General features: G+C 45.1%; 1 protein-coding gene across 4 annotated transcripts in view; it reads right to left on the reverse strand.

Moving 5' to 3' along the window:
• Positions 1–9,984: 9,984 nt before the first annotated feature.
• kaznb (kazrin, periplakin interacting protein b) overlaps positions 9,985–12,973 on the reverse strand; it is a 158,472-nt gene continuing 155,483 nt past the window's right edge. For all 4 annotated transcript variants that reach the window (XM_055868160.1, XM_055868159.1, XM_055868161.1 and 1 more), the window contains 7 exons: positions 11,865–12,070; positions 11,456–11,574; positions 11,144–11,375; positions 10,878–10,979; positions 10,527–10,693; positions 10,292–10,409; positions 9,985–10,160 (listed from right to left, as the gene is read on the reverse strand). In XM_055868160.1, the coding sequence (XP_055724135.1) occupies positions 10,002–10,160; positions 10,292–10,409; positions 10,527–10,693; positions 10,878–10,979; positions 11,144–11,375; positions 11,456–11,574; positions 11,865–12,070 (1,103 nt within the window). In that variant the 3' untranslated portion in view covers positions 9,985–10,001. The remainder of the gene's footprint in view (positions 10,161–10,291; positions 10,410–10,526; positions 10,694–10,877; positions 10,980–11,143; positions 11,376–11,455; positions 11,575–11,864; positions 12,071–12,973) is intronic.

Consider the following 12,973-nt stretch of genomic DNA (forward strand, 5'->3'; position numbering starts at 1 on the left):
CTCCTTGTGGCGGGCCGGGTGCCTGCAGGCTGACCACGGTCGCCAGTTAAACAGTGTTTCCTTCGACACATTGATGCGGCTGGCTTCCGGGTTAAGCTAGCGGGTGATAAGAAGCGCCAATCTAGCTGACAATTGGAAACGTTTCAAGCAGAGATTCAATATCTACCTAAGCGCGTGGTGCAGGGGGAGATGTTGACAAATTGAACATTTCCATTTTTCTGCATGTTATTGGAGAAGATGCATTGGACATTTACAATAGCTTTGTCACAATACAGAGGCGGATGCAAGATGCAAGCAACGATGGTTTAATGAAATAGTTTACAGCATCAACAGGACAGACAGAATATACTCAGACAGAATCCAACCCAGGGCCTAGGGCACATCCTCTGATGATAGCGTGCTGAGAAATCCAAGGGAGTGAGTCCGGCTGGGTAGGAAGGAGCACAGCAGATAATCCCCACAAGGGCTGCGAGAGAAAGAGCACTGACACACGACACAACCTCAGGGAAGAAACAACGATCTGACAACAAGAAACACAGGTTACAGAACATATAAAGGGGAAGATAATTAATTCCAGCTGGCGCAGACAATCAGGCCAAGATTGGAAACCACGCCCACACAAACACAGGAGAGAGAGAGAGAGAGAGAGAGAGAGAGAGAGAGAGAGAGAGAGGCAGTGGATTCATGAACCGTGACACTACCCCCCCCTAGGAACGCCTCTTGGCGTTCCCAGACAAATTTACCTGTCGATTGAAATCATCGATAAGGGAGTGATCCAGAATGTCCCTAGCGGGTACCCAACTTCTCTCCTCCGGACCGTAACCCTCCCAGTCTACCAGGTACTGGAATCCGCGTCCCCTCCTTCTCGAGTTCAAAATCCGATTGACAGAAAAGGTGGTCTCCCCATCAACAAGTCGTGGCGGCGGGGGAACCGGGACCGGCGGGTTAATGCGTGCCTGAAACACCGGTTTTATCTTGGACACATGGAAGGTAGGATGAATTCTCCTATACGCCGGAGGAAGCTTGAGCCGGACCGCCACCGGACTAATGATCCTGGTGACCTTGAACGGCCCGATAAATTTGGGGGCAAGCTTGTTAGAAACGGATCGGAGTGGAATGTTCTTCGTGGAAAGCCACACTCTTTGTCCAACGACGTATACCGGAGGCTTCGACCGGTGGCGATCGGCCTTAGCCTTGGTGCGCGCCCCCACCCGGAGGAGAGTCTCACGGGCTCTGCTCCATACGTGACGGCACCTCTGGATGAAAGCGTGAGCGGAGGCTGAACTGGCCGTGTTCCCGCTGCTGGCATGCCAACCCTCCGTGTTGTTATACGGTCTGTTAGGGTATGCTCGGCGGCCAATACGACTCAGACGAGCGTCGACCCTCAATGCTAGTTCCACTAGTCCATTTAAACTCCTGGGAAGGTCCAGAACATAAATCTCCTTCTGGATCCGGTCCTCCAGCCCATGCAGGAACATGTCCCACTGCGCCTCCTCGTTCCACTGACATTCTACGGCCAGAGTGCGGAATTGAATGGAGTATTCCGATACTGAACGGTCTCCTTGGCGAAGGTCAGCGAGTAGTCTGGCCGCCTCCCTACCCGCCACGGCCCGATCGAAGACCCTTCTCATCTCCTCGGAGAGTGTCTGGAAGGAGGTGCAGCATGGGTCCTGGTTCGCCCACACCGCCGATCCCCAAAGGGCCGCTTGCCTGATAGCAGTGTGAGTACGAATGCTACCTTAGACTGTTCACGGTTGAAGGTCCGTGGTTGCAACGAGAAATGCATGGAACATCTCGTCAGAAAAGCTCTGCAATAGTCAGGATCACCTGAATAACCCTCTGGTGTCGGTAGCCGTGGCTCTAGCTGGGAATCCGGCTCTGGCGGGGCGTGTTGAACTGCCGGTGTAGGTGGCGCAGAGAGACCCCCCAGATGTTGTAATTGTTGGGTCAGCTGGGATACCTGCGTCGCAATGGCTTGTACTGCCCGACCTGTGCTAGAGATGTTCTCCTCTTGTTGGTCCATTCTCGTGATACTGCGGGAAATGAATTCGGTCAGACTCGTTGAACTCGCTGCATCCATGATGTGGTCAGATCGTTCTGTCACAATACAGAGGCGGATGCAAGATGCAAGCAACGATGGTTTAATGAAATAGTTTACAGCATCAACAAGACAGACAGAATATACTCAGACAGAATCCAACCCAGGGCCTAGGGCACATCCTCTGATGATAGCGTGCTGAGAAATCCAAGGGAGTGAGTCCGGCTGGGTAGGAAGGAGCACAGCAGATAATCCCCACAAGGGCTGCGAGAGAAAGAGCACTGACACACGACACAACCTCAGGGAAGAAACAACGATCTGACAACAAGAAACACAGGTTACAGAACATATAAAGGGGAAGATAATTAATTCCAGCTGGCGCAGACAATCAGGCCAAGATTGGAAACCACGCCCACACAAACACAGGAGAGAGAGAGAGAGAGAGAGAGAGAGAGAGAGAGAGAGAGGCAGTGGATTCATGAACCGTGACAAGCTTTCAGCAAGACGAGGCAAACTTGACATTTACTGTGCTAATGGCTAAATTTGAGGAGTACATTGTACCAAGCCAGAACGTCACGTTTGAGAGATATACGTTTTTCTCTCATGATCAGAAACAGGGAGTCCGTTTTGACCAGTGTTTAGCTGAGCTGAACACTGAGCAAAATGTGTGAATTTGAAAATCTGAAAGACTCACTAGTGAAAGACAGGATAGTGTGTGGCATACTTGATAATGGACTCAAGGAGAGATTGCTGTGTGAGAAAGATTTAACTTTGGATAAAGCAGTGAATATGTGTCGAGCTGCTGAAACCACCAGAGCACAAGCTAAAGAGCTGCGCAGGGATGAGACGTCAGAGAGGAGCACCACACACAAGGCCTTACAAAACAAAAACAAGCAAAAGAGAGAAATCAAAACAATATATGTGGAAAATGTGGATTTATCCACAAGCCCAAAAACTGCCCTGCATATGGCAAATCATGTAACAACTGTGGGAAAAATAATAATTTCTCAAAATGCTGCAAAGCTGAGGCTACAAAGAAAAAGGTTCACACAATGAAGGAGGAGATTGAAGAATTCTTTGTTGATTCTGTGGAAATATGCAATGCAGTAAACGCTAAATGGATTGTGCCATTGACTGTGAATGAATGAAACTATAATACCATTCTAGCTTGATACTGGAGCACAGGTAAACCTGTTGTCACTGGTTGACTACAAAACACTGAAAGTGAAGAGCAAAATTCACCCAGTGAAGATTAAGGTTACTGGTTATACTGGGGAGAACGTACCAGTCAAATGAAGCTGCATAGTAACTTTACAGCACAAAGGAAAACAGTTCAGAGCACAGCTGCTGATAATGGAAAAAAGTGTACAGGCTATTCTAGGAATGAATGCATGTGAAAAGCTCAATTTGTTGAAAATAGTGTATGTAGTGACATCACCGACTGAAAATGACCAAGAATCGCTACTGGCTGAGTATGAGGATGTGTTTGAGGGTCTTGGATGTTTACCAGGAGAACACAAAATATGTACTGATGACAAAATTACTCCAGTTGTACATGCATGCAGAAAAGTTCCCTTTGCACTGAGGAAAAAGCTCAAGGAGGAACTCGGACGCATGGAAAAGATGGACGTCATCATAAGAATGGATGAACCTACAGACCGGGTAAGTTCACTGGTTATTGTGGTGAAAAAGAACGGCGATCTCAGGATATGTCTAGACCCGAGAGATCTCAACAAAGCAATCAAGAGAGAGCATTTCAAGTTGCCAACCAGAGAAGAGATAATGTGGCAGTTTGCTGGAGCAAAGTGGTTCAGTAAGCTTGACGCCTCATCGGGATTCTGGCAAATGAAGCTAGACGATGCAAGCTCAAGGCTATGCACATTCAACACACCTGAGGGCAGGTACAGATTTCTTTGTCTACCATATGGGATTCTCTCAGCGCCAGAGGTCTACCACAAGACAATCCACATGATCTTCGAGCACATTCCAGGAGTGGAGACCATGATGGATGACATCATCATTTGGGGGTCCACAAAATAAGAACACAACGCGAGAGTGAGACAAGTGCTGGACCTAACACGGAAAGTCAACCTAAAACTAAACAAAGGACAAATGCGAGTTTGGTGTGAAAACACTTATCTTCGTGGGAGACGTACTTTCAGAGGATGGAGTCAAACCAGACCCGAGGAAAACATCAGCCATCAACAACACGGAGCGCCCAAAGAACAAGAACGACGTGAGACACTTCATGGGCATGATCACCTACCTTGCAAAGTTCATACCTTAACTGTCAGCATAGTCCGCTCCACTCAGATGTCTTCTGGGACAGAAAAATGTATGGGAATGGTCCCATGAACAGGAAAACTGCTTCAAAAACCTGAAGAAGACAATCACAGAAGAACCCGTGCTCAGGTTCTATGATCCAGAGAAAAGCACAAGGATTTCTGCAGATGCGTCACAGTTTGTCCTGGGAGCAGTTCTTCTGCAACAGCATGACGACACATGGCAACCCGTCGCTTATGCGTTCAGAGCCTTGACAGGCACATAGACAAGGTATGCACAAATAGAGAAAGAACTACTGGCAAGCACATATGCTTGCGAAAGGTTTCACCAATACATCTACGGACGAGACTTCGAAGTAGAAACCGACCACAAACCATTGGTGTCAATCATGTCTAAGCCACTGAATGATTGTCTAATGAGAATCCAGAGAATGTTGATCAGACTGCAAAAGTATGATGTGGAGATGATCTATACCCCGGGAAAGTTAATGTTCTCGAGCAGTCGACAAGAAAGAGAGCTTTGACACACAGAAAAACACTGAGATTCAGGCCTACGTCGACATGATCGTAGCATCACTTCCTGTGTCTTCTGAGAGAATGGAGCAGATCCAAAGAGAGACCGCAGCTGACCAAACAATGACAAAGTTGAAAGAAACAACACTGAAAGGATGGCCCACACAGAAAAACAACTGTCTGTCTGATTACTGGATGTGCAGAGCAGAGCTCACCGTTGTGGATGACAGTGTTCAAAGGCAACAAGATTGTCATTCCCATGACACTATGCAAAGAAATGCTACAGAAAATACACGAGGGCCACTTGGGTGAGGAAAAATGCAAATGACGAGCACGAGAAGTAATGTACTGACCAATAATGAACCAGAAAATCAGCCAGACCACTGCTTCATGTGAACTGTGTTTGACCTACAGGCCAAAGCAGCAAGCAGAGCCGCTAATGCCTCATCCAGTACCCAACAGACCCTACTACAAAGTTGGAGTTGACCTTTTTGACTGCAATGGCAAAAGTCTCATTGTTGTTACCGACTACTTCTCAAACTACCCCGAAGTAGCAACACTGCCAACTACCTCCAGCAAAGCTGTAATCACCTACCTGAAATCAGTCTTTGCAAGACATGGGGTTGCGTCTGAACTGTACTCGGACAATGGCCCGCAGTACTCAAGTTCCGAATTCCGATCGTTCGCTAACAACTGGGGATTCCAAAACAACACCTCCAGCCCCAACTACCCAAGGTCCAACGGCTTAGCAGAGAGTTCAGTCACAATTGTCAAAGGTCTGATGAAAAAGACACACGATGGAAAGGAGGATTTCCTAAAAAATCTGATGATCTACAGCAGCGCACAGCTGCAGAACGGACTTTCACCTGCACAAATGTTGATGGGACGTCGCATCAGAACCAACCTACCCATTCATGAGGACTTGCTAACACCCAGAGGTGCTCACAAAGTCAAACTCGCAAAGGAAAAACAGAAAGACAAACAAAAACAGCGACACGACAAAAGTGCAAGACACTTACCTGAACTGAAACCTGGAGATCATGTACGACTCTGAGACATCACTACAGGAACCTGGATGCAGCAAGGGTGTGTGCAGAGAGAAGTTGCACCGCGATCCTATGAGATCCAAACGGAGCATGGATCACAACTGAGACGAAACAGAGTGGATCTAAGGCTTCAGCCATTCACTCAAGGGACTGAGGATCATCAGGAGGATACTGCTGAAGCGTCAAATGCCTTTAGAAATGGACAATTCAGTCAGAACACCCTGACTGACAATGAACGCTGTCCAACTGTTTCAGGAAGCACTTCAGCAGAACGACCTAAAAGGAATGTCAGAGCCCCTGAAAGGCTTATTGAGAATTGCTATAAAAAAAATAAAAAAAAGGGTCACCTGGACTGAATGTTTTGTTTATGTGAAAAGAAATAGAGCCACAATAGAGTATTGTTGGACAGACTATATTTAGTTGAAAAAATAATAATAATACATCAGAATATGTTTATTGCGTCTTGATGAGAGCAATGTAAAAAAAAAAAAAATATTGGGGGAAAGAAATGTGTGTTATTGAAAATTGCGTGTTATGCAGGTTGAGTAAACAAATGTGATGTGACATGTGTAGTTACATAGAAAAGTAGTTTTCTTTTAAAGGAAGGAAGATGTGTTGTTATGTGTTAATAACATTTAGACTATGTTACCCAGCAGGCTATGCGGGGGGCATGTGGTTGAAGAATGCCTTGCATGGCTAAACAAGGAGTTTTCTAGCTGAAGTGTATGTTCATTAAAAGTAGTTAAACCTACGCCCCGGTTTGTCATTATACAAGGAACAAACATAACGCCCAGATCCTCAAAACGTTCTACAGCTGCACCATCGAGAGCATCCTGACCGGTTGCATCACTGCCTGGTATGGCAACTGCTCGGCATCTGACCGCAATGCGCTACAGAGAGTAGTGCGTACGGCCCAGTACATCACTGGGGCCAAGCTTCCTGCAATCCAGAACCAATATAATAGGCGGTGTCAGAGGAAAGCCCAAAAAATTGTCAGACTCCAGTCACCCAAGTCATAGACTGTTTTCTCTGCTACCGCACGGCAAGCGGTACCGGAGCGCCAAGTCTAGGACCAAAAGGCTCCTTAACAGCTTCTACCCCCAAGCCATGAGACTGCTGAACAATTAATCAAATGGCCACCGGACTATTACATTTGTACACTGCTGCTACTCTCTGTTTATTATCTATGCATAGTCACTTTATCCCTACCTACATGTACAAATGACCTCTAACCTCTACCCTGCACACTGACTCACTACCCCCTGTATATAGCCTCGTTATTGTTATGTTATTGTGTTACTTTTTATTATTCTTCACTTTAGTTAATTTGGTAACTCTTCTTGAACTACACTGTTGGTTAAGGGCTTGTAAGTAAGCATTTCACGGTAAGGTCTACACCTGTTGTATTCGGAGCATGTGACAAATAAAGTTTGATTTGATTTACTTTCTGTAATGCAATATGCTTTGTGAACTTCACTGGACAGAGGTTGCTGTCCGGTTTTGTGAAGAAACAAAGGTGTGGTTGAATTTATTCTGCCACTGTCTTCTTATTGTCTGGGCCGTGGGCCTATATATCACTGTGGCACGGCATATGAACTAACAGTTATAGATCAAACAACGCACTAATCACAACACATACAGTATGCCTCTTTTTTCTGGCCTGGCTTCCCCAGTTATTTTACCCACGCGCCTCTACTGAAGTGGGCAGTCAGGAACTTAAAAGGAGGAACTAAAATCATGTTACCAACTCTGTGGCATTATGTCACCTTGACATCTGGTCATTAGAGTCACACTTCTATTTTGTGTTATCAGATAACACTAATACTTTACGTACTTATAATAAAGTTAGTCTGAAGAACACTGCTCCAAATGTCAAGGTGAATTGCAATTTGAGACGATCTTACCTGTTCCAGTCGTGAACGCTCAACGACCAACGACTTCCCTCCAAATCGAATACCTGATATATCGCAGGTGTTTTCAAGATGACGATATTGCTACCCCAATATGCATAATGTAATCCTGAAAACTGTATTAACTAACGTGTGTATTTCGTCCGATGATAGTCGCTATAGAATTCAAGGAATATGTTAAACAGGAACTTTATCAAATTTCCAACCAGAGTGAAACCTCCCCCGGTTGTAAAGTGTTAAGTTAATTAACCCTTTGCTGCCTCCTTGCTATTATGCCGCACGTGTGAACGCGACCATACCGCACATAGACGTACGTTCATAAAGAGCGTTTATGATGGATTTCCCCCATGAACTCAAATAAACGTGGATTGACAATTGTGTTCGCCTAAATAGGCCTGTCTGAAAAGTGTCTGAGCAGACTAAATCCAAATGAAAACGAAACGAATGCAATTAGACCCTTCTCGATTTTCTTAAGTGCTCATAATAAACTGCAATAACGTGCATTTCTGATAGCATTTACATCTTTATTATTGAGTAGGCCTACACAAAACACAAGTAATGTATTGTAGTTCATGTACAGCAGTTTCAACCAGTTTTTTCAGCAGTGGCACATGTACAGTACATAATTACTTCATAAACACCTATTTGAAAACGTACAATATAAACTCTGACCTCTTTCTCATTTCATGGAAATTGCCCCTCTTTTCTGTTGTTAGTAGTCTGACTATATGTATGTGATATGCTTGAGTGAAAGTGGATTGTTTTACGCCAGAACAAATCAACAATTTAGTGTGTGTTTTCTGTAACGCATAAGCCTTTGATATTCAAACCACATTTGACTAGTTTGAACAAGCCTAATGTTCCCACTTTGTATGTCTATCTGACTGACTATGTTCACCACAGTGCTGGGGTTGGTTTTTGTAGGAGATCGCCATAGCTGATATACCTGTTTTCTTCTGGTTCTATGCCCCCTCCAGCTGTTTGAATGTGTGATATGGTTGTGGAATGCTCTGGTGAAATACACTGCTCTACTGTTCTACTGTATACTCATGCACTCTGAGTTAATGATGATAAAACAAATAAGATTTCCCTTGACATCCTGGCCTACGTAAACATTCTACACCATGGCATTAGACCTTCATTATCCGTAATGCAAACTGTACAAATATTTACAATATTGTAATCACTGAGAGACAGCAAAATCTTGACCTTATAATGAATTGAATATTAGAATGTAATATTTTCCCATATTTACAATGAAATTAAAGACTCCTTTGCAAATAACAAACAAAGGAGTTTAATTTAACAATATGAAAAGCTGTGTGGCCTCTGTAGTTTCTAGGAATTTTTCCAGCATGTTTACATGGAATTGTATTATATTTCTGTCAAACATAACAAACTGTAGTCTGTGCCTCTTGGCCATATTTGAGCTATTTGAACAAATTGCAAGCTCTGCCCCCACCTTATTCTCCTGATGGCTGTTGTCTTAACTCGAGGCCAGTTATCTCTCACAATATGGAATGTAATTATAAACGTACATGGAACCCAGGGAATGGCGGGTTCCGAAGATATGGGTTCCAAGTTCCAAGTAGTGGACATCTGCAACTGATTTGAGCCAGGAAACCCAGGCAGGCCGGGCCAAAATCACTTTCCTGCACAGGGAGGAGGCCGGCCAGGCCAGGCAGTGAGATACATGAAACAGGGCATGGTCGTCAAAGGACCGGGACATCAGGCGTACTTCTTCCCTCCAGAGATCCTGACCAAAGTGAATGATCATCCTCCTGGCATGGCAACAGGAACAGACCACTTTCACCCTCCATGAACTTGTGATATGCAGCAACACATTATCACCATAATGTTCATCAATATGTTACAAGAGATGCCTTGGTAAAGAAAAATTGTGATGGTCATTCTTTGAAAGGAAACATGCCACCAGTTTTCCTGCAAAGTGGAGCTTTGAATGTTACAACATGTTTATAGTTTTCTCCTATTCAAACATAAGGCATTAAGTCCACTGATATATTGACATTTACTGTCGAACAATAAATAAAATGTTTCTGAAATTGAAAATAAAATGGTAAATTCCAAAAATTAGGATTTTGATTTATTTTTGATTGTCAAAAAAACAGCAATTCTGTTGATATTGAATGCTTTTCACCTGGAGTCAACCACCTGTATCCCCCCCCCCCCCCCCCCCCCCACAGGGCACAGTTCAGACATTGGTGATCTCAACACTCTTGTAGGTGTGCATGGGACTTCCCTTTGTCCTGGGCACAGCCTGCACCCGTGCCTCTCTGGGCAGAGATCCACAGCTGCCATGGTAACCAAGGCCCCGTCCAATGGCGATCTTTGGGTTAAACCGAAGAGGACTCTGGGAAAATGAGAGGAAGAATAAGTCAAAACAGAACTCATACCCAGTGGAACAGTCCAGCCTAATTGTGATTAACCACCATTTGTCGAGACATCTTCATAAATAAAATTGTGAAAGTAGCTTCTTCTTACCTTGCCTGACCTTCGTCTCATAGACACTATCTCCTCGTTATAGCGGCTAACAGCAGAAGGGGATTGTGGTGGGTCTCCCGTTCCCGGCACTTCACAATCCTGCTCCACACTAGTTTGCCTACAAGGGGTAGGAAGAAGGGAAGAGTCAATTAACTTCACTGCTGTAAATTCAACAAACATTCTACTTATTGCCAAGGAGCTTTAAAAACATAAATGATATAGGGAGACCAATCACCTGGCAGGGATGGAGAGAGCCTTCATCTCCTCATACATGTGCCGATAAAGCATGTGTTTGTGGCTGGGGATTCCCAGGGCCTTGGCCATGGCATCTGCATCAAATGAGGGGTCCAGAGCCAACACAGCACCATGGACTCCCCTGCCATGAAGACTGTCAGCATACTCCTGACCAGTGAGACATAGGGACATAATGTTATCCAACAAGAACAATGGCAAACAAACAACTTGGCTATATTTGCCTCAATCTTCCCTAACAGGATCTATACACCAGTCTATTGGCCCAAAATGGAGACAGTCTGAATGGAATCCAGGTGCATTCTGATGTTTCTCTACTAGGAAAATGACCCACTTTTAGGTCTATGTCTCTGATCCACTTTATAACTCTGTGGCAAGTCCAAACCACTGGGTCCTGGTCCTTGTGCTCACTCTGGGCTCGGCGAGCCTCCAGGACCTGCGCACCAACAACACACACATACTAAACTGTTAATGTACAGTTATAATACAGGAAGGTTACAAAAGTACGGTTACTACTGTAATCACTCCACAAACACACCGGGAGGAGAGGCTGAGAGTTCACTCTAATGTCACAGTATTGATAATGAACACAGGTCTGACCTCTTTGTCGAAGTTGAGCAATTGCAGGAGCTGGATGGCCAGGAGCAGGCTGGTTTGGTGGGACTGGGTGGTGATGTTCAGGAGTCTCTCCAGGTCTCGTCGGCTGAGGGAGTTGAGCACCCGGCCGTCCACCAGTTGGCTTTGGAAGGCTTGGGAATACTGGGGCAACCCGACGTCACTCAACCAAGATTTGGCAACCCAATGATGGTCCATTTCAGCAGCCTTTGATAGCCTAACATTTGAGACGGTCATACTCAGCAATGTGTGTGCATACATGCCTGTTTGTGCGTGTGTGTGGATGTTCCAGCTCACCCCTGGCCAGCCTCTGCCTCCCTGTAGTCCTCGATGGCGAGGCGTAGCTTCCTGCGGTGCATGGGGTTACTGATGCCCAGTCCCAGCTCCAGGTCCTCGTCTGTCAGCCCCAGCAGCACCTGCAGCCAGGGGGCACCCACCCAGAGCATTCTTTTCATCAATCTACACCTCCACTGCACAGCACTCACAGACTAAAGCACAAACATGCAAGCAAGCATGGACGAGGAAATACTAGATCTAATGCAGATTCTATGAGGAAGGAAAGCATGCCGAAATCCCGGTTTTCCTGGGAAGATGAGGGATTCTTAGTAACGCTGTTATCGTCATTACAAGCTTTGTAAAAACAAGTCCGGAAATCAGACTTAAAGTGGATGTGTACTTGTTACGTGTTGAAGCGTAGAGACCATACCTTCCCACTTTTGACGTTTTCCGAGCAAGCACGAAGGTACATGGACATTGCCATGACAACCTCCAGCCAGGCTTGTACCGCCCCTGCCTTCCACAGTGACATGGGCATGTTCCGAGTGAGCTCCATCTGCTGGAGGCGGTCCAGCTGCTCCTCTCCGTCTGATAGGCTGGGTTGTTGTGTTGATAGGTTGGAGAGGCTGTCAGAGTCTGTCAGGATTGGTCAGGGGAAGTAGAAGTACAGGACAGGGGAGGGGTTTGGGGTCAAAGGAATTGAGAGGCAAAAATGACTCATCCAACTGAACAGTAGAAAAGGGAGGATATATCACTGTGTACCTAGGATATTACTAACATCCCTCTGTAAAATGTTGACATGCCTACAATATGTACCGTCTACTGAAACACGTGGGATTGTTGGACGACTCCCATCGACCTGTACAATGTCCCCCGGCATCTAACATCAAACAATCCTTTTCATGACAGGATTATTAGCGATTGACTGACAGAGGGTCTCAAACAAGAGACCAGGAGAGTGTAAAAACTGCTTTAGGACTATTATGAACAGTCAGCCACTGCTTTATGTAGCCAGAAGATGGTGCCAGAGTAAATCACAACAGAAGTGTATTATTGAGGTCTCTCTACAGTGTAGAGTACTGATTCGATGCCATAATGAGGACATTAATGAATGGCTCATCACACTACAATTTATATTACAAAGTGAGAACCGGTGCCACAACTGAGCAGGTGACTCAAGCATTGACAAATTACAGGAAAATCTTTTTAAATACAACTATTAGTATGCATTTCCTAAAGTCAGTCTATGGTTTTACTGTTCAGCAAATGCTGCGTGAATTGGGTTAAGGTTTGAGTTTGAATGTCTGAGTTTGAATGATCGGGTGGGGATGGAGTGACTTTTAGTCACTAGGGGCAATTATTAAATATTGAGACACAGTAGAAACACAACACATTATTCATAACTAACATCTGCTGTGAATTTACAACCTGTTTAAACAAGCCTCCAACAAATAAGTACTCTGCAAAATCCAGGATGATTAGCAAGTGTTCCTTCAACCTTGTCAACATGCTGAGAGTGAGGCCTACAGAAGTACAATC

This window comes from Salvelinus fontinalis, chromosome 18 (genome assembly GCF_029448725.1).
Source record: "Salvelinus fontinalis isolate EN_2023a chromosome 18, ASM2944872v1, whole genome shotgun sequence".
Lineage (NCBI taxonomy): Eukaryota > Metazoa > Chordata > Actinopteri > Salmoniformes > Salmonidae > Salvelinus > Salvelinus fontinalis.